The following is a 22,095-nucleotide window of genomic DNA, read 5'->3' on the forward strand; positions in this document are numbered from 1 at the left end:
CCAGGTGCACATATATATAGTTATATATATGACAGAAGGAGAGATGTTAGCTATCGTTCCGTGACTGTGTTCGCATAACCTGGAGGTAGTATAGGATCCGTCACGCGAGACGGGATGGAGGTGCCAGGGGAGCTATCAATAGACATGGCCGATACGATTAACACCGATCAGCCAGACGACGGGTTATCGCAGTCATTTAGTCAGGGCCAGGAGTCATCAGAGGAACCGTAAGTCAGCCAACCGCAGCTGCCTTTGATAGATCGCTTCTAACAATCGATATAAAGGATCACGTTCAAGCGCAGGCAGAAACCCCCATCGCGGTTCGGTCTTCATAGCATATTTGGCAGCGCAAACGATTCTCCCTTCTCATCTCATAGCCGTCTCAGGAGCGTCGACGAGAGTCCACGGGGCTCACGACCCGGTACAGCGAATCAGAATACCAGAGAACTGGGCAATGGGTCCGGCGCATCGCACAAACCGGGAGCACCGACGGATTGGTATATCGAAGGACCTGGAAGAAGAGTAGGCTACGACGACTTGACTGCCATTGATTGGATATTTGAGTATACAAAGGAAAGGCAACGGATACGGCATCTGAATGCGAATAACCCTGGCTTGCTTGGCACATTCAGGCAGCTGCTAGACGCCAGCCAGGTTTGGATGGTGCTAGTTATGACTGGTTTGGCTGTTGGCCTTCTAGCAGGATGCATTGATATTACAAGTCGATGGCTTGCTGATATAAAAGTGGGATACTGCAAGTCAGGCGTAGAAGGGGGTAAATTCTACCTCAACCGAAGCTTTTGCTGCTGGGGATATGATGGTATGGACTACTGAAGCTATTAAGTCATTATATACAAAGATACTTACAATTATTAGACCCGGCCAACTGCAAACATTGGATTTCGTGGCACGATGCTTTCAAAATCAGCTCCAAAGCAGGTGCTTTTGTTGCAGAATATATGGTTTTTATCATGTATTCGATCCTGTTCGCCACATGCGCAGCAGTCCTTGTCACATCCTATGCAACCCACGCTAAACATAGCGGTATCCCTGAAATTAAAACAATTTTAGGGGGTTTCGTGATCAAGAAATTTATGGGGTTATGGACATTAATGATCAAATCTGTTGGCTTGGTAGGCAGCCCAACATCTTATCATCGATTCTAGGACTCACTCTTTTCTAGTGCCTTTCTGTGGCTTCTGGTATGTGGTTGGGAAAGGAGGGCCCACTGGTTCATGTTGCATGCTGCTGTGCAAATGTAATCATGAAACCATTTGGCAGCCTCAACCATAACGAAGGTGATCACCATACAAGCAACTTTTGTCCTTGTCGCCCAGTTCTAACACTTCTACAGCACGGAAGAGAGAAGTTCTTTCTGCAGCAGCTGCTGCTGGGATATCAGTGGCATTTGGATCACCCATAGGAGGTGTACTGTTCAGTCTTGAGGTACGATACCTTATTCTCATCGATCAATAAGGCCCCATCGCTAACTCAAACAGCAACTATCCTATTATTTTCCTGATAAAACTATGTGGCAGAGCTTTGTTTGTGCTATGGCTGCAGCAATCTCTCTACGCGCTGTCAACCCATTCCGTACTGGGAACATCGTCCTTTATCAAGTCACCGATTCTCAGAGATGGCATCCTATCGAGATTTTACTATTCATTCTCCTAGGCATATTTGGGGGCCTATACGGCGGACTTTTCATCAAACTCAACATGCAGATTTCTAAATGGCGAAAGTCTCGGAATTTTTCCTTCCCCGTATTAGAAGTCCTCTTTGTGGCCCTTTTAACAGGCCTAATCAACTTCCCAAACTCCTTCATGAAGGCACAGCTATCAGACCTTTTACAAGCTCTTTTTGCGGAATGTTCCAAGACTCCAGCGGATGAATTTGGCCTGTGTAAGGGTAATTCTGACCTTACTGGAGTGTTTTGGGCTTTGGTGTTTGCTGGAACTCTCGGATTCTTGCTTGCATCTATCACATTTGGACTGGATATTCCTGCTGGCGTGATTCTCCCGTCCCTTGCCATCGGTGCATTGTACGGTCGAGCTCTCGGCACCGTGGTTAGTGTTTGGCAAAAATCACATCCAAAATCCATACTATTTAGTGATTGCGAACCTGGCGCACCATGCGTTACGCCCGGTACGTATGCAATTGTTGGAGCAGCTGCCGCTCTAGGAGGGGCTACTAGGATGACTGTGTCAATCGTCGTTATCATGTTTGAGTTAACCGGCGCTCTGACGCATGTGATTCCAATTATGATTGCTGTTATGCTTTCCAAATGGTGCGGTGATATATTTGGGAAGCGAGGCATCTATGAATCCTGGATACACCTAAACGAATATCCTTTCCTTGACCAGAAAGACGACACTCCACCTCCAGATGTACCAGTCAGCCAAGTTATGACTAGCATCAATGACCTTACGGTAATCACCGCCGTAGGCCACACCGTTGAATCCCTGAGAAATCTACTTTCCAGTACCTCGTACCGAGGGTTCCCCGTGGTATCAGACATGGCCAATCCGACGCTGCTTGGATATATATCCCGCAATGAATTGTCATATGCGCTTAATGTCTCTTCTTCCCGCCATTCAGGAAGCCTCTCCCCAGAAACGCAGACCTTTTTCTCACATCAGCCTTTTGCTGATCCTGCCGAAACCCTTGACCTTCGACCGTGGATGGACCAGACGCCCATCACTATGAATATTCATACCAATCTCCTGATTGTACTAAACATGTTTCAAAGACTTGGTCTGAGATATGTGCTTATAGTAAATAGAGGGAGACTAGAAGGGTTCTTGACAAAGAAGGATATCTGGTATATTCTTAACGAGTCATCTAAAGCAGACCCTACCTCGGGAATTGGCGGAGGTATATTACGGGCAGATGGCTCGGGAGAGGCGCGCGGCTTGCTATCCCGCGCCGATAACCCGATGCTTGTCAGTCCCGTTGATGATGGTAATATGTTATGAAAAGAGCACGGTCATGTTTGTATCAGTAATGTATGTCATAGTAGTACACTTGAATATCAATATCCTTCTAGAACTGAATTTTAAGTTGTACACATTTTCCAGACCTTTTTTTTTATCGTATGAGCCTATGCGTCCGCCTTTTAACCTTCTATAATGAACCCAGGAAAATGAAAGGTATCAGTTATTTAGTACAGCTTTTCATAAGTCGACGGGGAATAGTGTTGACAAATTGTGTTAAAGGGTAAACCAGCCCATGCACAAAAAGGGTATTTTGCAACCAAAATATAAAGAATTAAAAAAAACAAAATTAAAATCGTGTTCCGTTAACACCTTGGACGCCCTTGCCAAGCTGACTGGCAACGACAGTAGCCTCTCTGACAGAGCGTGCGATGGCACCTCGGACTCGTCCCTCTTCAAGGACAAGAAGACCACCAATAGTGCAACCGCCGGGGGTGCTAGTCTTCTCGCGAATCAAAGCAGGGTGCTCGCCGTTCAGAACCATTCCAGCGGTTCCACGCATAACCTGAGCAGCCATCAGCTGCGACTCAGCCCTGGGAAGACCCATGGCGACGGCTCCATCAGCCAAGGCTTCCAACACAAGAGCAACGAAAGCAGTGCCGGATCCGGCCAAAGCAGTGCTTGCGTCCATGATGTGTGGTGGAAGGGTGATGACACGGCCCACACGAGTGAAGATCCATGACACGATGGTGCTCTGGAAGTGGGATAGTGGTGGATTGGTGCTGGCAATGACAGTCATTGACTCTCTGACAATTGCAGCAGTGTTGGGCATGGCACGAACGACACGGCATCTGTCGGCCATGTCGATCTCAGAATCCTTGTAGAGCACCTCTTCGATCTGCTCTGCAGGCACACCGGCGAGGATGCTGATCAACAGCTTGCCTTTGAGAGCTTCTCTCATGCCGGGGACATTGAGAACTTCACTCAGCATGTATGGCTTGCAGCCGAGCACGATGACATCACCGTCGGTCACACCCTTGACGTTCTCGTTTTGAAGGATGGTCAAGGGGAGGTTGTACGGGCTGAGGATGTGCTGGATCCTCTTGACAGACTCCGGTCTCCGTACACAGGCAATAAACTTGGATGGGATCTGGTGCACCGGCAGGCCCTCAGAAGGGGTGGCGGAGCCGGATGGCGGAGGATACGCCGACGAGCTCCTCGGTTCAGAGAGAGAAGCCATCACGCCGGAGAGAATCGAGGTACCGAGTGTTCCTGTGATTGACGACGCCAAGTTAGCCGCATTCGCTCGTTTGTTTTTCTTCGGAACATGCATCACTAGTTCCCCTTCCCCCCCGGCGGCGGCTGCGGGAAGAACCTACCACATCCAAGAAAGGTCACTGTCGTCCCCGAGTGACCAAGAGAAAGGGTGCCGTCCATGAACGAAGACATGATTGCAGGGAGGTGTAAGGCGAGATACAGGCGGATAAACAGCTGAGTCGGAGGTGCAAGTTGTGGTGAAACTGGAGGAACGAGGGCGTCGAGCAGTTCGTGGAGTTGCTGGGAGCGACGATGATTTTATATCTGGCGAACTTTTCCTGTTTCGTGAAAATGAGCAAAAAGCAAAAATAGAACGGAAGAACATCGGCCCGCGACAAGGGGCCCATGCGCCCGGTTTTACCCGTTTTGGTGCTTATCTAATATACTATTACGTCAGCGTGGCTTTTTTAGACTCTGCGAGGGAAGTTTCAACACGAAGAAAAAGCCGACTATCAAACCCAGAGGAAACCATCATCACAAGAGCAACGCCGGGCCAGGGGAACAAGGGACGACACGACGAGGAGCCATGATCTCATGAGGCAGAAAAGGAAGACAGATTGTGACACCGACGTTCGAGCATGGCTGACCCCTTCGAGGTCCGCATGCGCTTTACGACGCAATTGCAACATCTAAGCGCATCCTTCACCTCGTCGCAGAAGGCAGCCAACTATGTCTTGAAACACAGGGATATGGGGGAAGACCTCCACTCATGCATCTTGGAGCAATTGGAAAGGGTGATTCAAGCCAGCATCTTTGAAATGCCCCATGAAAAGAGTAAAATGAGCTGACAAATAGATCGCAGAGCAATATGAATACCAGGGCCAACATCATGTACTTCATCGAGCATCTGGCCGACATGGCCACGAACGAGAACCACCCCGAGTTCGTCCATATGATTAAACGTGATATTCTCCAAATCGTTGATGCAGTTGCCCCTGCAGACGGCTCCGGGGCTGCCAATGTGAAACATGTAAGGCGTGTTTTGAACGGTCTTCAGTCCAAGGAAATCCTCTCCCACGAAACGGTATCGGAGATCGACGCCTGTCTCAAGGAACGAGAGAGCTATCCGGCTCATCTCCTTGACCTGGAACCGCTCGAAGAACCCGCCACCACGGATACCGCAAAAACTGGATCGGATGCCACAAAGTCAAGGGTCACCGTTGACCGGAAGCAGATCGAACAGCGTGTGGAGGAAGACCGAGAGAGGAACAAGCGACTGAGAGAGAATATGTGGGCGGTACCGCCGCACGACATGAAGGAGTTTGAGAAGATGTGGGATGAGGTGAGCGACGTGGGAGACGATGACTACCTCCAGGCCGCAGAGGAGGCAGAAGAGAGACGGAGGACTGCTGAGGCTTCGGGTCTCTACAACTAAACTAACGATATACGACTATGAAATATTTACTTGGAAAGAAACATTATTGGCGTTACGGGGCGGCGCTTTGATACATTTTGAACTTCTATCTGGTATTTTCCATGTCTTCTAATATCATGCAAACCGCCAACCATACCTTCTCAAATTCATACTCCGAGCAAGACGCAACGCTCTTCATTATTTATTTTATTCTGTCATCCATTCCATTTATAAAAATCAGGTGGACGGCGATTGGCCAATGGATGTCGGCGAAATAAAAACCCGGCTCTTACTGCAAAAAAATGTTATTGGCGTAGGTAATTGGAAGAAAAAGATAACTGACTGATAGCTAAGTATATTGCAATTTTCACGACTCCTTGATCTTTTTCATTCCACATGTTGTCTCAGATAGTAACTGCTGCTCGTGGTTTGTTCAAGAGGCCAGAGAGCACCGAAGATACGGCGTCTGAGCCGGAACAATCAGCCGATATGGTCACGATAATCGAAAATTCGACTTCCTCACAAGAGACGCCCGCATCCCGGGAGCCCTCCCCAGTGTCGAGTGGAAAACGCAAAGACACATCATCCTCTGTACCTGAAAGTGTTGGAAACAGACCGCAAAAGAGGCGGAAAGGCGAGCCAAGCTCAAAGGCTGCTGATCCCAATGGTACAATAAAGGGTGAGGGTGATGCAGTCAAACAGAGGAAGCTTCAGGTATTGGAGTCTGTTACAATAGTCAATCGGCCAAATACCAATTCTGCACCGAAAATACAGGCAGATGAGAAACATGCCTTGCCTAATCCAAGGAAAATCCGCTTTGGGAGCGAAGAACCCAACGGCACTCACCTAGACGATGACGAGGAACACCAGGATGCAGAATTGGAAAATGGAACAGCCGCCGAAGCAGAAGACGATGAGGATGATAGCAGCGATGACGAAGCTCCTGAAGCAGTCAGCAATGCTGCTCAGCTATCGCAAATAAGAGAAGCTGAACGCAAAAGGGAAGAAACAAGGCAAATGTAAGCTATGCAGTCCGAATTTTCTCTCAGCACGCCTAGTACTGACTGCTTTTAAAACAGACACGAACAATTGAGAAGGGAAAAACGAAAAGAGCATGAAAAACGACTACAACAACAGGCTGCTACGAAAGCAGCAATCCAGAAGGCAGCTGATGCCCGTCGAGAGGCCAAGGCCAAACAAGCCGGAGCGAAAATATCAAAGCATGATGAACAGCAGTCCGAAAGCTCTATGACACTCAGTGCTGGAACACGAGAGTCGAAGCACGGTCTATCAGCACCATTACCCGCACTTCTTCCAGACGAAATTCTAAATGCAGAGCCATCCCAGCCACTCCAGCCACTAATAACAGGGCTTGATGTCGAAAAGCTGAAGATGAACACACCGAGACATATAAGGATTACCGATACAGCTGATCGACAACCCAAGGATCTCAAGGTTGGATCTACTTCCATCAGAGTGTTGGGTGACTCTGGTAGCAGCTCCAATCCTATACTACCACCGAAGAGTTCAAATAGTAGCAGGCGCGTTAAGGAAAATTGGGTTGGTGGGAGGCGAAAAATGGGAGCTACCGGGGCATTGCGGCATAGTACTGGCGGTCCAAAGAGTTTTGCTAGGAAATAATATATGTGAGAGCGGAGTTTAGCCCTGGAATGACGATACCATTTGTGACCTTATCTTCACCCTGTTAATCGTAAATGCCCCGGCTGACTTCATTACATCCAGGGTCGTTGTTCACCACATCTGAACCCCCAATCAGTTGAATCTAGAAAGGAGCCTTGAATCTATATCTGCTAACCTTCTTTCAGGGTCATTTGACTGTTGCCACTAGACAGTTAATTAATAAAATAGTTAATGAAGTGAATTGTTCAATTCACAGTCCAACAAGCCCCTTACAACAACTCAAAAAGCCAGAAACCACAAGGAATTTAACCGTGGACCTTGTCTTTCTACATCTCGATATCTACTACCCAGACACATAGCCATACTGTCCCAGGTATACCTGCAGTCGAGATTGCCTTCCAGATGGGCGAAGACTTGATAAAGAAGACCTCCGACGCTGCTGGCTGGGAAATCCGGGAGCCTCTGTGGCACTTTTAGGGCTGGCAGGTATCCCGCAACTTGAAAGGATCTCTATGAATCAGGACCTGACGACCTATCTTGCCGCGTTGGAGATGAGATTTGAAGACAGCCAGCTGCTTCAAAGCTGTAAGTGTGCCCATGCCAGGTCCTGTTTGAGCTAGCTGACAGCTTGCCTTCTTGTTACTATAGGGGTCTCAGAGGGTTTTCAACTCCATGCCCTTTCCAACGTCCTTGTCTGCACCAGTAATGCAAAGGAATTTGTAGCCGGCAGCACCGAGACTTCATCCTAGCTCACTGACCTCAAGTGGGATGACTAGGCCAAATATTAGGCCCAATAGGAGCGTAGGAACCCCCCCTTCATATTCTGATAAGTATCAGCCGAACTTTTTTCACTAGGGCCGATGATCTAGTTGAAGCGGCCCACGTTTTCCCATTCTCTACGAGAGAATTGCAGTCACCAGATATCATCAGGCTGTTCACAATCCGTGGAGCGCTCTCCGCATTCTCATGTGTTTTCCTCCGCAAGTACCATGAATGCACCTACTTTGCATTGGAACCTATCGAGGGGAATCCCGGGTCACACCATTCCACTGGTTGCCGCATATAGCCAACCTTCGCCGACTTAAGACTGACATCCGTCCATGATTCCCTCCTAGTATAGGCTGCGGGAACCAGATACGGTTGTGGAATGTAGTGACTGGCGAGGAAATCGTATCAGGCGCCCTCATTCGCATTCGCGCATATTCTGTGAGTCGGTTCTGCCTAGCTGCCTCAATGATACCCCGATGGTATTTCATTCTACCAATAAGAGGAGGCCGTTCAAGCCTTCGGACTCCCTTATTTCTCTGAAGCCTCCTATTGATCCCGCTAGTGCCACTAGGGCTAAGGTCAAGGAGCTAGAGGCTGAGAGCAGGGAGGACGGACGACCGGCAGTTCCCTTGGTAGCATAGCAACGCTCCTTTATATGCTTCCGTTTTCGGTAGGCGTGGTTACCTAGCACCGCTTCTTCCTCGCGTTGTTATGGTTGAAAAGTTTTCTTCCCACCATCTTCCTTCCCTCTCTCTTACATATAACCACTCACTCCTCACTTATTCCTGTTAGTCCTGCCCTCCTGCGTCGCTGCTCTGCTAACTTATCGCTTCTCTACTTGTTGTTATTCGTTACCATAGCAGACGCTACTTCTATTGATACCTCCTTGCCGTATACGCGATACCTCGGCAACCTCTACGCGGCTACTAATCCCGAGGACGATCGTGTGTTGGATCTTGACTGTTGCTATGCAGCAGGAGTGGTTTGCCAGCGCTATGAGAGCCTTAATAGGCCCTGTGAGAACGTAGGTTGATCCTGTTTTCCAGCTCTACTCTGCTTTGCTAACGTCTGGCATGGCTGAGCAGGCTCGTATTGAGCAGGAATTCACCGACTCCCTGAACCGAGAACTGCTGCAGGGGGTAAACTTCAACAATGATGGGATTCTGCACTTTTACAGGTGTAGTGGATGCTTCAATGCATTATCACCTTATCTGGCGGCATTAAGGCATTTCAGGAATCCCATGATATTGATGGCGACGATCATTACTATATACCCTTTGAGCAATTACCCCTTCTACAAGCCAGCCCAAGCTCCCTGTACTTGAGAACAAGTAGTCATTGTCTTACAGTTACAGCCCTCCCTCGCTCTTCCAACTATTATGTATGATACTGCTGCCAAGGCGATGCACGGATATTTGGCTGCACGGAGGCCTAAAGATAACCCGGGAAGTTCAGAAGTTCCACTCGAGTTAACTAGTTAAATAACTACTCCACTTGCCCAAGTGACCTCAAAGTCAACTTCCAGAGTCTGTCATTAAAAATATACTACTGTTGCGTCGTATATCTGCATATTTAACGTTACGGTACCGAGATGTCTATTCAGACACTAGTGTTAGTTTCCTTGATGAACCCACTTGGTTTCTATTTTATCTGAAGGAGTAATCTCTAGCTTTACTTATCAAGATATAAAGTACTCCAACACTATTGTTTTCAAGCAGCTTTTTGGCAATTTGTGGGACTAGGGATCTGACCATTTGTATTCGCAGAAGAGCCTGTGAGCCGGCAGGTACCATCAACATTAGAAATTGCATGGCAAAAATATTAAGTGGCATACAGTGGCTTTATAGATACCACAAAATTGCGTTGGAGTAATTAATGTAGAACAATGAAAGGTTGGAAAGGGAAAACATGTTATATTAGCCACAAACGGCCCCGAACATTAAATTTTAGTTAAGGCTAGAGATAACTAACCAACTATTTACCGAGTTCCACAATGATAACGATATGAATAATAATATCTTGATACCAATAGCTTATAGCTCTCTATTTTGTGACTTGCTCCAAAGAGAAAGTCGGAAGAACTCGGGGGTAAGGTGATATGAAGAAGATAGCAATGCGAGATGGATATGGAGTGTGAGGAGGAAGTAAGCACTTTGCAGGTCACTTTTTTTTGTCTATCTCAGCAGTTTGACATATTATCAAATCGATGAACCAAAAAATGAACTCCTAATTAACTGCAGAGAACATCACTATAAATCTTTGAGTAGTTATGGTATATGGTAACTAACCGTCTCTGCCAAGGCGATGCACGATTTTAAGGTTGGCTGCACGGGAGGCTAAAGTTAGTTTACCGCGGGAAGCCCCACTCTAGTTTAAGAGTTACCCCACTTGCTCCATAACTAACGGGTAGGCTGGCTGAATGTACAGTCACATGACAAAAGTATTTTTAATTTCGCGTTCCGGCGCGCATCACCAATGTAAACACCATCCATCTCCATCCTATTCCAGCATGCCACGTACACCCCTACGCCCAATTGATGGCAATATACAGAGGAATAAGGAACTAACTCCTTATATAAGAGCTCTAATATATGGGAGGAGCGATTCCGGCCAGAGAAATTCATATATTTTGCGAGTAATTGGTATTTTACCCCAAACTATTATATATACCCTAAAGAAAAGAGTAGAAAGAACTAGGGGAGAAAGTATTAAACGAGCTAGCAGACCTAGAAAGCTATTAGAAACTAATATTCGATATATCCTACATACTATTAAGAAGAACTCTTTTATTACTCTTTACGAATTATAGTCCGAATATTTACTCCTCGAAATTAGTATCTCTACAAGGTCCCTCTCTCGATATATTAAGGAATTAGCCTATAGGTACTAGAAGGTAAGGGAAAAGCCTCAATTAATAGAAGAAGTGGCTATTCTACGCAAGGCCTGGGCTTTAAAATATAAGGATAATACCTAGGAGGAGTGGTCTAAGGTTATATAGTCTAATAAATACTCTATAGAGTTAGGAAAAGGCAAGGATAACTTATAGGTCTTCTATAAGTATAAACTTAATATAAAATAGAAGAAGGAGTATATAAGACTAAAGATTAAGCTAAAGAGAGTCTCGATAATAATCTAGGGTACTATTTAGGACAAGGGTTATTAAGATTTTAATATAATAACTCGAGATCCGGAGTTAAATATAAGGGGGTACTCTAGTAACTCTTATCTTAATATCCTTAAGGATAATCTACCTTCTATCTAGGAACTAGATATAATATTTATATAAGATAATACTCCTATATATATAGCTAAAAAGATTATAGATTAGTTATAGGAGAATAGAATTTAAACTATAGACTAGCCCCCCTATTTACTAGATATAAACCCTATCGAATATACTTAGGCTAGGCTTAAAGTAACTCTTTATAGACTAGACCTAGATATTAAGAAATACGCAGGGCCTAAAGAGGAACTTAAGGTTAAATTTATAGCTCTTATCGAGTAAGCATAGGAGTTATTAGACTAGGATTATTTTAATAGGTTAATAAGGAGTATAGATAATAGAATTAATGCTTTACTCGAGGCAGATAGGTAGTATACACGGTATTAAATAGGGGATAACTATCCTAGCTATTTCTCTAGCTAATTTAGAGCCTATTTTATTAATTTTATATAATAATATCGATATTTAGTGGTGTAATATTTAATATAAGAATAGGGGTACTCATATAAAAATTGGTGGCGATCCCAAAAGCAAAATACTTTTGTCCTAGAACTGTATGTATGCATGAGTTGACTTATATGTGCCGCTTTCGATTCTGATGTCTTCTCAACGAGAGCTGGCTGACTCTGAAGTTTGAGTCCTGCAGTAACGGCATGTCAGATTGGGCAGCCTCAGATGTCAGTTCGGTTTGCGATCCCTTTAGGTCATGCATTTACTTTAACGGAGGCTTTGGCTCCGTTAAGAAATGGGTTTTCTCTCCTAGATACGTAGGAAGGCGTAGAATGTAGGATGTTGGTATAAATTGACTGCATATTCCGGACGGATTTTATGACTAGCAACGGCTTGGGATTCATACCTTCACTTCCCGCAGATCAACAACCAGCATTTTCTGGTACGCGTCCATCTTGTACAGGTTGGGAGCTGCTCAGGCCCTGTGTAAACAGCAAGCATGCGTAATGACACTTTAGGTATGCCCTTAACAAGGTGTTCTCAACATGTTAGCTGATCCTGGCAGTAGATGCGTTAAAGACATATTTCGATAAGGTCTATACGGACAATGATATATTGCTGGGTCTTCTGGATTCCTGCGATGACAACATGGACCATCCATCGCAATATACTGCTAGTCTCGGCTTTAAATTCAATGCAGATGATTGGAAGGTGTTCACAACTTTAGTGGATGCTGGTCCTAATTTTGAACTGCGTGTTGCCGGAGGTGTATATCGTTTTGATAGTAACGCTACGGGCTTTTGGGAATTAATGGTTCATTCTGCTACAGGGAAAATATACGGTGAATTTTTTTTTTTTTTTCAACCGCCGGCAAGACAATTCCTAGCACCAATAGGCTGACTTAATCTCCTTCACAGTGGACGGAAATTTGGTGATGAGTCAAAATGTGGATAACGATGGATGGGTCACCTTCACAACTGGATCATCCGACAATTTTCGAGTTCAGTTTCAATGCGAATTCCCAACGCAAGACCCTCAAGTCACACCGGGCTTTTCAGGAGAAACCTGGAAGAGTGAAAGTGCTGGGGAAAAGATCCCTGTTACTGCTAAACGGTATTATCCCTGGGGAAATTGCCTGGAGAAGGAATGCACCAGCCAGATGATTTCAAATCCACGCACCGATGTATCAGAGGAAACTGCTGCTGCTGCATTCAATGCCCGTGAGAATGCCGCGACCGAGTCATTGGCGATGGCTCTAGATCTAATTGGCATCAAGAAAAATCCTACAGGTCTCTCCGCCGCTGCCATAGTTGCTGACAGTGTTGATAAAGGCGATCTTATTCTCGGCACCTTCCACCTCTTATTCACAGTGGCAGCAGCCGGAGTTGGAGTCTTATATTACCAGCTCATAGGTGGAGCAGTAGGGACAGCGGCAGGGGGTTTTTCGATTACCTTTATAACGGCTTTGAGAAATTATGGCGTCGAGGGATGCTCCCGTGGCCTCAAAGCCGACGTAAAACTCACGAAAGTGGACTTTGACAAGATGTTAGATGAAAGGATCAGGGAAATTGTTAGTGAGATGAGCCCAGAGCAGACAAGGGATCCAGACCTATCCAAAATTGTCAAGGAAAAACTCGAAACCAAGTATAGACTTCATCTACATGAGGTGCTGGACGATGGTGTCTACAAAAGATACCATTATTTCAGGAAGTTGTGGACTCGAGAGTTCAAGGAGGCCTATGCCACCGCGGTCAAGGAAAAATGCGAGGAACAAGTGCCTTCAAGCGAGGTTGAAAGCCTTCTCCAGCGGTACATTGACAAGAAAATGGCGGATCAAGTATTACCGGACGATATCTTAAAGCTGGGGGAGGAGATTAAGTCTGAAGAACGCGACAGAGACAAAAAACTAAGCGAAATAACAGATCCGCCCGGTACCCCCGGATGGAGAGAAAAGGCGAAAGCTATCCAGGACGAATTCCAAAAGAAATCAAAGGGTATCCAAGATGATATCGATAGCAAGGTCAAGGATAAGACGGAGCGCGAACAGCGTTCAACGGAATCGAAGTTAAAGGAGGCAAGAGAAAAGGTGACGGAGGAGATGGACAGGCGACGAAAAGATTACGATAAAGGCCGCATTCATAAGGAGCTTGAAGGACTCATCCCTTGAACGATAGTTATTTGTGATTCGTAGGCTCGGAAATGGTATAGTCTTCCGTGGCTAAGCTGCATAGTTAGTCAAGTGGTTAGTTAGCATGATGTTCTAGTTATTACTGGCTCATCTAGTTATAGGTCTGCCAGTGGATATTGGTCACATCCTCCACTCCCCATTTTTCAAGAAAGTATACCTGCCGCTAGGAGTAAATGCACAAAGATAGACTACGTATTGGACAATCAATCAACAATCGCGGGCGTGATTCATGGCTTGGGCAGGCCACAGGTACCGCGTAGTTAAGCTGTCAACCCAACATAGACTTAGGGAACATAGTTAACTAGATCGTATAGTTACTTTTTCTAGTCAAGAACTAGTTAACATGATATGTTTCCAAATATTCATGAAAAGTCCCGAAATCATTTGCTAATTGGCATAGGAACCCGAGCATCATTATGAAATTATATTGGCTTCATTGACCCAACGTTGCCCTGGTGTAGGGAATTCCCAAGATCTCCGGGCACACCTATCTAGAGCAACTCGAATGCCTCAGCTGGGCATATTGCCGCAGAGAACCAGATCAGAGGGAAACATAAGATCGGAGACTTGGATAAACCTCTCCCCCGGAGCAAATATATTTTGGGTTGAGAAGAAGTTTAATTCAGGCAAGTCGACGGTGAACGTTGGCAAGTTAATTTCTGCCTTTATTGGGCTGATGTCTATATTGGACTTGGTAGGAGGTTGATCCGCAGATTCGAACGCAAGGGTGAACTTCATCGTGTCACCCTCAACAGTTGCAAGGGTTTTGGTTTTCTATAAGGTATCAGCAACAAGATGCAGTCCCCTACAAGATATATAAGGCTTACCGTTGGGATTTCGCATGATAAAGTGATGTGTATGATTTTATCATTCTCGATAAAGGGAAACTTGCCCGAGAATGTCCATGACCATTTATATTTCGGCTTGTCAAACGGAGCTTCATCGAAAAATTCAATGATAAGGGGATGATCGGTACAATCGATCTTGCTGGATTCAAGGGTACAAAACCACTGGCCAATCCAAGCACTTCCTCCAGAGTTCAAAAGGCCTGTAGGACGCAGTTCCAGTTTCGCGCCGGCTGCTGCGGTCTTTTCGATCACACCACCGGGGAGAACGCTTTGGATCTGCTTCCATATAAACTTTTGGAAAAACACATCTCTCGACACGATAATGGACCCTGAGTATTCTTTCGGGATTGGACTGAAGTCGAAGTGGTCGTACTTCCGGCCGAATCGGGTACCTTGGGTGTTCCCTTGCGGGTTCCCGCTGCCTTCGGTTTGGATAAACACGCATAGAGTCTCTTCTGTGATTACAAATTTATAAGACTTTGGGCGGAGGAGGACGGAAGTCGGATCCTTTTTGCTGGATATTTTATTGACAGCGTAGTCGACCCATGCTACGTGGGACTGAGACCCGAACCAAGTAGCGACATCTCCTTTAGCCTTTAAAAGGTTTTCCAGTAACGGATGAGGTTTGGTTGTGTCGGCAGTGAAATCCCAGGTTGTGGCATCTTCATTATGGAAATGAAAGACTATATGGTGCTCGGCCTCCTCGCTGGATTTAAACTCCACAACGTCCTTGCCTTCCTAAGGAGTTAATGTCAGTCTCCAGTAAAATATTCAACTCATAAACAAGGTGAACAAACATAGAACTTGTCTTCCTCAGCACTGAATGATGCAAGGGGGACGCCAATCTGTAGGAAATAGACATCCGCCGGGATCGGGGTCGTGACTGGCGGGTTAGGCTTAACGGTGCTGGTTACAGATCCAGAAAACCCCATTTTTAGAAATGCCCTTGGGTTCCCGTCCAGGTACCCAAAGTTCAGTACTGGAGAGGCCAGGGCGAAGGTGTAATCCTCTGTAAGATCGACTCCTGGAATATATGGCTTGCTCGTAAACTTGACATTCTGGAGCAGTGGCTTCGAGCCCCAGGTTTTGTCCAGGAGGTGGTTCAGCTTTTCCCGTGTATATGACACAAGAATATCCCAGTCATCAGTTGTTGTTTTACCACTGAGCTTGCCATAATACTCAGATTTATCATATGGTGAAATCATCGTGTAGAGTGAAGCGTCAATCAGGGCGCTGGAGTCTAGTGGTATCAATCAATGGTATCAACTGAGGGGCGCTTGATGGCGTTTCAGCTATCTTGTTCATTATTGGGACAAGAGCTATTGATATATATATATATATATATTGAAGCCCATCACAAACCATGTAGCTCATACGAAACTCTCCGTAGGGATTCAGGAGGTGATAGCACCCGAAATCTTTGGCTTGCGCGGAGCATTTGCCAAATATGGATAATGGTCATTTGGCCCATATCTCTCTCATATCTAAGTTACCAAATTGGAGGGAGGATACCCTTTGCCTTGAGTTGAGGAGTGCGGGGAGATTTTGCTGGAGGGGTATATACGCAGGCTGGAATGAAATCGGGCTGCCTGGGGGCTTTGATAGGTGTAGAGCGCACCGAAATACCGTTCACAATCTCGGACTGAGTATCTCCGCTTGCCTCTGACTGGGTATTTTGGCTAAATACGTAACAATTAATTATCTCGGGCTGGCTGAATTTTTTGGGCAGAGTTATTCTCGTGTTGCCTGAACTTGACGTAAAAACGCTTGCTGCAGTGCAGGGTTTATTGCATCATGCCAATGATATTGTGTCGTTTGGGGAAACGTAGTTATTAGCCTTGGAGCAGCGTAGCAAAGGTGTATAAGAGAAGAGAAACAGCAGGTGACATGAGCGAAGCGAGTGGGGGGGTAAAACAAATAAAGGACATATAGAGATAGACGGACATTCTGAGAACAGTCTAACAGTCTTCAGTAGCATTCGTCTGCCTCTGGAAAAATGGAACCATCAGCCTCAATAGTTTCGCCCAATTCAGATCCGCTTCCGGACTCGGACACGGTCAAGTATCCAATAGTCAACCCGCAGGTCTTTCTCTCGGTATCAGACGATGCACCTAGTATTGGGGGGACTGTCAAAACACCATTCGCGTTTTATGTCGAAAAGTTTTCTCTAACGCACGACTTAAAATCGGAAAATGAGGAGAAGGAACCGTTTGATAGATACTGCATCTATACAGGAGAGCTCTACGGGCCAGAGCTAACCGGTAAGGGGTGTAGCATTATCATCTCCGGAAAAGGGGGCGTTGAGAGCAATCCCGATGCATACCAAGGAGGGACATTGCAAATTTTCGCAGAGCATGTCGAGGCTGCTGCGGTAGAAAAACTGCATCTTGACGGTTAGCAAGCTATCGATTTCTATATATATGGGTAGACGGAGGTAACTAACCAGACACACTACAGCTGGAGGAGGCCCTGGAGCCAACCGGCAGCCAGTAACTGGGACAGATGTTGGACCCCGTGGCGGAAATGGAGGACAAGGGGGAAGGGTCGATGTTGTCTTTGGTTGTATTTTCGAGCAGCCCATTGAGCAAGGTGCCGAGCTTGTTAAAGGGCTGATGGATCCAAAGAAAAAGTGGCCTACGGATTTCGAAGACAAGATTAAACGGTTCGTCAGCTTCATCACCCTGAAAGAAATCATGGCAGCCATGACAATACCGCCATCAATGAGCAAAGTAGAGACTATGATGGCCGCTCCAAAAGAGTCAATACAGCCGGCTCTCATACAATTTCTTATAGATCTGGCAGCGCAGCGAGATAGCTTGACCAACGCCTTTGAGCAACACACCAGCGTCGAGGGCGGGCCATACGGTACTGGCGGCATGGGAGACAAGCAACGGGGACCAAATGGAGACACTGGTAAACCAGGGAGCCGCAGTGTTTACATATTGTCTGACCCGGCAAAACTATTGGAGAGTGAAGTGTGCTTCGTGCACCCGACACAGTGCCGGATGTTGTTAGATATGGCCAACCTGCTCTGGTTCTGTGGATCTCTCAACGAAAAAGCCCGCGCAGCAAACATTTATACCCGTCTGATGCGGAGGCTGGCCTTCTTAGGGGATGTGAAGGATGAGAAGGTATCCAAGACACGCCTAGCGGAAGCATATCGCAAATCAGAGCCATCTTTGTTCATCCTCGGCGGGGCGCCTGGGGATGAACCCATTTCATTCACCCTTTTGCGTGCAGTTAAGGACGAAGCTCACGGAAACCTGCTGAGTCTCCTATCAGGGAAGACCATCTTCGGCGATGACAGGGAGAAGGTGCCACGCGGTTCGTTTGGGTTCTACCAAACAGCCATTGCCCCGTTGCTCACTAATTTGAAAGAAGTTGAAAAGACATATCGCAGGTTTTTGGGAGGTGAAATGGATGCCGAAGAGAAGAAACAGGCAGTTCGTGACAGGCTGGCTCGGTGTGACTTCCGAAAGCGCCTTGTCCAAGATGAAATCAAAGAAAAGAAGAACGATCTCGATACAAACTTGCAACGGCTCCATCTATCAACAGAGTCCATTGGTCCGGCAAAGAAAAGCCTGATGAATGCCTATAAGGCCGTTGAGGAACAAGTCAAAACAGGGGTCACCGTCTCCTGGGAGGACCTCATGTCTGCCCTGTCACAAGTGATTTTTGTGCATGGATCCGCACCCATGGTCGCACTGCAAGGCGCAGACCTCATCCACAACGCACTAGAAAAGCTTGAATCTGATTCTGGTGTAAAGATTGACAGAAGCTTGCTGCTGCATGATGCCAAGGATATGAAGGAGTCTGTCGAAGGTTTAGCCGAAGGGTATACGTTGCTCAAAGACGGCGGCGTGGATTTCGACGACCCAGCTGCAACAAAGCTCCAAGTACTTGCGGAGAAGGCGGACGCTTTCTGGAGCCAGTTCGAAAATATCCTGGGCAAACCTGTGCTGGACAACCTGAGAAAGAGGTTCCACGACTATATTGGTAAGTTGGATGTTGAAGGTAAAAGGCGTTCATATCTTGGTTGGCTAACGATCATGGCAGCAATTGTAAAGGAGCGGAATGCCGCAGTCATTGGATATACAGAGGCAGTTCTCTTGCTGATCAAGTATCAGACAGAGCTCGACGCCCTTGCTGCTGAACGGGCTGACATCTCCCGGGAGGAGTATGACCAACTTGGTGCAGATCATCCGACTATGACAGCTTTCATGAAAAAACTTTACACAGATGCAATCCACACCACGCAGGAATGGCTATATAAAGCGCAGCGTTCGTATCAATTTGTCAGCCTAGACCGGGCAAACGTAGTGGGGGATCAAATGGAAGGGTTCAAATTCTCAACATTCAATTCGGCAACGTTGATCTCGATCAACTCAACACTCATCACAAGGTATAATACTTTCATTGAAAAAGTAGGTACCGAGCCTCAGACATTTAATGGTCTAAGATACGATATCGATGAGATGTATGTCGACATGATCCAAGATAGTGGAACGGACGGCATCACACATACAATTGAAATACCGGTCTTTGATATCCATAAGCCGAATCCATTCGGCTCTATGGTCGACATTCGATTAACCAAGGTTCGCTTCTATTTAGACGGGGCCAAGACCGATTCTCACTTCTTGGATTTGACGTTGAAGCATCAGGGGAAGGAGACGATACTCAATAAGCAAGATGAACGGTTCGACTTTGTCCACGACCCGCTGATCGCTAAATTCAGGTATAATATCGACAGCCCAATGGTCATGGGCCCAGGCACCACGGATGGGGATGTGGGATCGGTAGGAGAGGACCGCTATGCAAAGGTAGGACCTTTTACTCAGTGGACATTCCAGCTCACTACCGACAACAACCCGGGGTTAAACCTTGGCAAAGTGAGTAAGGCTTACTTCATGTTCTGGTTTACCTATTATGAGACGATGTAGAGACAACGAGGCCAGCCAGGTTTCTCTCAGGCCCGCGTGAGAAGAAGTGTTGCCAGTTCGCTGCATCTTGTGTACCCCTATTTTGGTTGTCCTGAATTTGAGTTAATCCACTGGTAGCTGTGTGTCGAAAAGATAACTTTCTTTTGGTTACCACCGGTCTAGGCTCACGCTGTTGGCTGAGAGCATCCCTGGTATCAAGTCCAGCCAGCCACAAGCGTCCTTCCAGCCTGTTTCTTTGCTTTTCACCGGTTGTTGTCGTTGTTGTCGACCCCTTGTAGAAAAACGTCGAGCTCGTATTTGTATTATGTAATCCGGCGAGCGAGGATCAAGCCACGTGCAAAAGCTTGGCACAAAGATCCATTACATAATACATGTTTTCACGTGACTAAGCTTGGTCCAACCTTGTTTTGGTTATTGCATCAACGACAAAGAAGAAGAGGCAGAAGAAGAAGGTAAATCAACCAAACTACTCCGTACGCTCTTTGCACTGCTCGGGGGACAAGAAGCGGTGACCATGCGACATCCAGGTCTCATACACTCTCCTTGAACAGCTTGAAGCCTCTCCACGATGAATCCCAACGTCTCAGAGTCATCTCCGCTCCTCCCACAATCAAAACCGACCTCCCAAACGAACCCTCAAGCTGCGACCGCCCAGCGAACCAAGTCCGTGACATTCAGCCCATCAACTAGGGGGGAGCCAGCAAGTGATGCGCAAGATGGTGGCAGCCAGCAGAAGAATCTGCATCCCAGTGCCCCCCCAGTCGTAAGGGGTCCAACCGGACAGCCTGTGCTGGCGGCGTTGAACAGCAAACTCCGACGTCGGCAAGCTCAAGAGCCATCTCTAGGAATTGTTGGCAAGGTTCCTACATTGCCGAAGATTGGCCCTCAGAGAACGACAAAAACTACACAGAAGCTCAAGCTACTACCGAACCCTGTGACGGGTGAAGATGATGTATGGATCGAAGACGAGATTCCAAGAGATGTGTACTCCCAGATCACACGGATAAAAGAACCCACAGCCAGAAGAGATGCGGCAAGGTTGGGTAAAGGGGATAGAGAACGACTTCCTCGGGTTACGGCGTACTGCACGGCCAATTCATACAAGTTGGAAAACGTGATTAGGTTTCTGAAATCGAGAGCTTCAACAAGAGGCACGAATCCGAAACTTTTTGATGAGTGTGTTTATTCACCGTACCGATATGATGACGACGATAAGACGATAGCTTCCCGACGTCGACGCAGTGAAGGTGCTGGTCACACTGGGTTGACACCCATCAACGATTCTCGCCCACAGCTAGACCGTGGGTTCTCCGATAGCGAGCTGGAGGTTGAATCGCATAAGCACCAAGAGCGAGAGGATCTGCTTGATATGCATGCAAGTAATGACGACCGTATCCAGTCCTTTTCGCCCCCGTCGTCGCCCCGTACGCTGATGACGACCGCTCTATCCGACGAACCCCTCGTCCTAGACACGGCAATTGATACTCCAGAGGTATTCCTGTTCGACTATGGAACGGTGGTAATATGGGGTATGACCGTGGAGCAAGAAACCCGGTTTCTGAACGAAGTTTCGAGGTTCGCAAACTCAGTGTTGAGTTCAGAAGACATGCAAGTCGAGAACTTCAACTTCTACTACACCCGAGACTACCAGGCTCGAATATACAACGACTTCATCTCCCTACGGGATCCACGCAGCTACATGACGAAACTTGCCATCTCCCATGCCCTCTCGCAGTCTGTCAAGACATCTCTTTTCGAAGACCTGGTCAGTGAAACTATCACGGCTACATCACCGTTGCCATCGCAGATCGCTCAGACGGGTGGTGTGAACCTTACGCGCAGGCAGATAAACATGCAGATTGGCGAACTTTTTATACTTCGCATAAACATCCATCTTCAAGGGTCTGTGCTTGATAGCCCCGAACTCATGTGGGCTGAACCTCGCCTTGATCCGATCTATCAGGCTGTGAGAAGTTATCTGGAAATGAACCAGCGGGTGGGACTGCTTACGGAGCGGCTAGATGTTATAGCTGATCTACTTGCTGTTCTCAAGGATCAGTCAAGTCATAGACATGGGGAGTACCTTGAATGGATCGGTATGTTCTCTCATTGTTACTGTTCATTAGGTAGGGATGCTAACGTAACAAAAAATAGTTATCATCCTAATTGGTGCCGAAATCCTCATCGCAGCGATAAATATCGTTGTCGACCTCTACGCTGGCTTAGATTAGGCGCCTAACCCTTGGCCTTCGTCTACAGGCGCTATCTGCTTACGGCTCGTTCTGAGGGAGGCTCTGAAAAAGCCGAATTATCTACTTCGTGATTAATATAGAGATACCAGTTGTTTCGTCGCAAGATTCCCCGATGAGTTGGCGTTTTGATTTGCTTTGCTTTGCTCTGCCTTCCTCCTCTTTTCCTCCTTGAGTAAGA

At 46.7% G+C, this 22,095-nt stretch overlaps 8 protein-coding genes across 8 annotated transcripts; 6 read left to right on the plus strand and 2 right to left on the minus strand.

Moving 5' to 3' along the window:
• Nucleotides 1–114: 114 nt before the first annotated feature.
• ARB_00587 (uncharacterized protein) lies at nucleotides 115–2,975 on the plus strand (the record flags this gene model as incomplete). The annotated part of the gene is made up of 6 exons (XM_003012996.1): nucleotides 115–227; nucleotides 336–820; nucleotides 877–1,133; nucleotides 1,184–1,202; nucleotides 1,355–1,446; nucleotides 1,500–2,975. The coding sequence occupies 6 exons, from the start codon at nucleotides 115–117 to the stop codon at nucleotides 2,973–2,975; spliced, it is 2,442 nt and encodes an 813-aa protein (XP_003013042.1).
• A 307-nt stretch (nucleotides 2,976–3,282) lies between these two features.
• Nucleotides 3,283–4,266, minus strand: ARB_00588 (pyrroline-5-carboxylate reductase; the record flags this gene model as incomplete). The annotated part of the gene is made up of 1 exon (XM_003012997.1): nucleotides 3,283–4,266. One exon carries the CDS (start codon nucleotides 4,264–4,266, stop codon nucleotides 3,283–3,285), a length of 984 nt encoding a protein of 327 aa, XP_003013043.1.
• Nucleotides 4,267–5,058: 792 nt separating this feature from the next.
• On the plus strand, nucleotides 5,059–5,625 carry ARB_00589 (uncharacterized protein; the record flags this gene model as incomplete). Its single annotated transcript, XM_003012998.1, has 1 exon — nucleotides 5,059–5,625. The coding sequence occupies one exon, from the start codon at nucleotides 5,059–5,061 to the stop codon at nucleotides 5,623–5,625; it is 567 nt and encodes a 188-aa protein (XP_003013044.1).
• A 375-nt stretch (nucleotides 5,626–6,000) lies between these two features.
• ARB_00590 (uncharacterized protein) lies at nucleotides 6,001–7,245 on the plus strand (the record flags this gene model as incomplete). The annotated part of the gene is made up of 2 exons (XM_003012999.1): nucleotides 6,001–6,623; nucleotides 6,684–7,245. The coding sequence occupies 2 exons, from the start codon at nucleotides 6,001–6,003 to the stop codon at nucleotides 7,243–7,245; spliced, it is 1,185 nt and encodes a 394-aa protein (XP_003013045.1).
• A 5,089-nt stretch (nucleotides 7,246–12,334) lies between these two features.
• Nucleotides 12,335–13,853, plus strand: ARB_00591 (uncharacterized protein; the record flags this gene model as incomplete). Its single annotated transcript, XM_003013000.1, has 2 exons — nucleotides 12,335–12,527; nucleotides 12,604–13,853. 2 exons carry the CDS (start codon nucleotides 12,335–12,337, stop codon nucleotides 13,851–13,853), a joined length of 1,443 nt encoding a protein of 480 aa, XP_003013046.1.
• Nucleotides 13,854–14,384: 531 nt separating this feature from the next.
• Nucleotides 14,385–15,927, minus strand: ARB_00592 (uncharacterized protein; the record flags this gene model as incomplete). The annotated part of the gene is made up of 3 exons (XM_003013001.1): nucleotides 14,385–14,648; nucleotides 14,702–15,460; nucleotides 15,520–15,927. The coding sequence occupies 3 exons, from the start codon at nucleotides 15,925–15,927 to the stop codon at nucleotides 14,385–14,387; spliced, it is 1,431 nt and encodes a 476-aa protein (XP_003013047.1).
• A 791-nt stretch (nucleotides 15,928–16,718) lies between these two features.
• Nucleotides 16,719–19,665, plus strand: ARB_00593 (uncharacterized protein; the record flags this gene model as incomplete). The annotated part of the gene is made up of 2 exons (XM_003013002.1): nucleotides 16,719–17,115; nucleotides 17,180–19,665. The coding sequence occupies 2 exons, from the start codon at nucleotides 16,719–16,721 to the stop codon at nucleotides 19,663–19,665; spliced, it is 2,883 nt and encodes a 960-aa protein (XP_003013048.1).
• A 568-nt stretch (nucleotides 19,666–20,233) lies between these two features.
• ARB_00594 (uncharacterized protein) lies at nucleotides 20,234–21,896 on the plus strand (the record flags this gene model as incomplete). The annotated part of the gene is made up of 2 exons (XM_003013003.1): nucleotides 20,234–21,761; nucleotides 21,820–21,896. 2 exons carry the CDS (start codon nucleotides 20,234–20,236, stop codon nucleotides 21,894–21,896), a joined length of 1,605 nt encoding a protein of 534 aa, XP_003013049.1.
• Between the last annotated feature and the right edge of the window lie 199 nt (nucleotides 21,897–22,095).

The sequence above is a fragment of the Trichophyton benhamiae genome, assembly GCF_000151125.1.
Source record: "Trichophyton benhamiae CBS 112371 chromosome Unknown contig00142.0, whole genome shotgun sequence".
Taxonomy (NCBI): domain Eukaryota; kingdom Fungi; phylum Ascomycota; class Eurotiomycetes; order Onygenales; family Arthrodermataceae; genus Trichophyton; species Trichophyton benhamiae.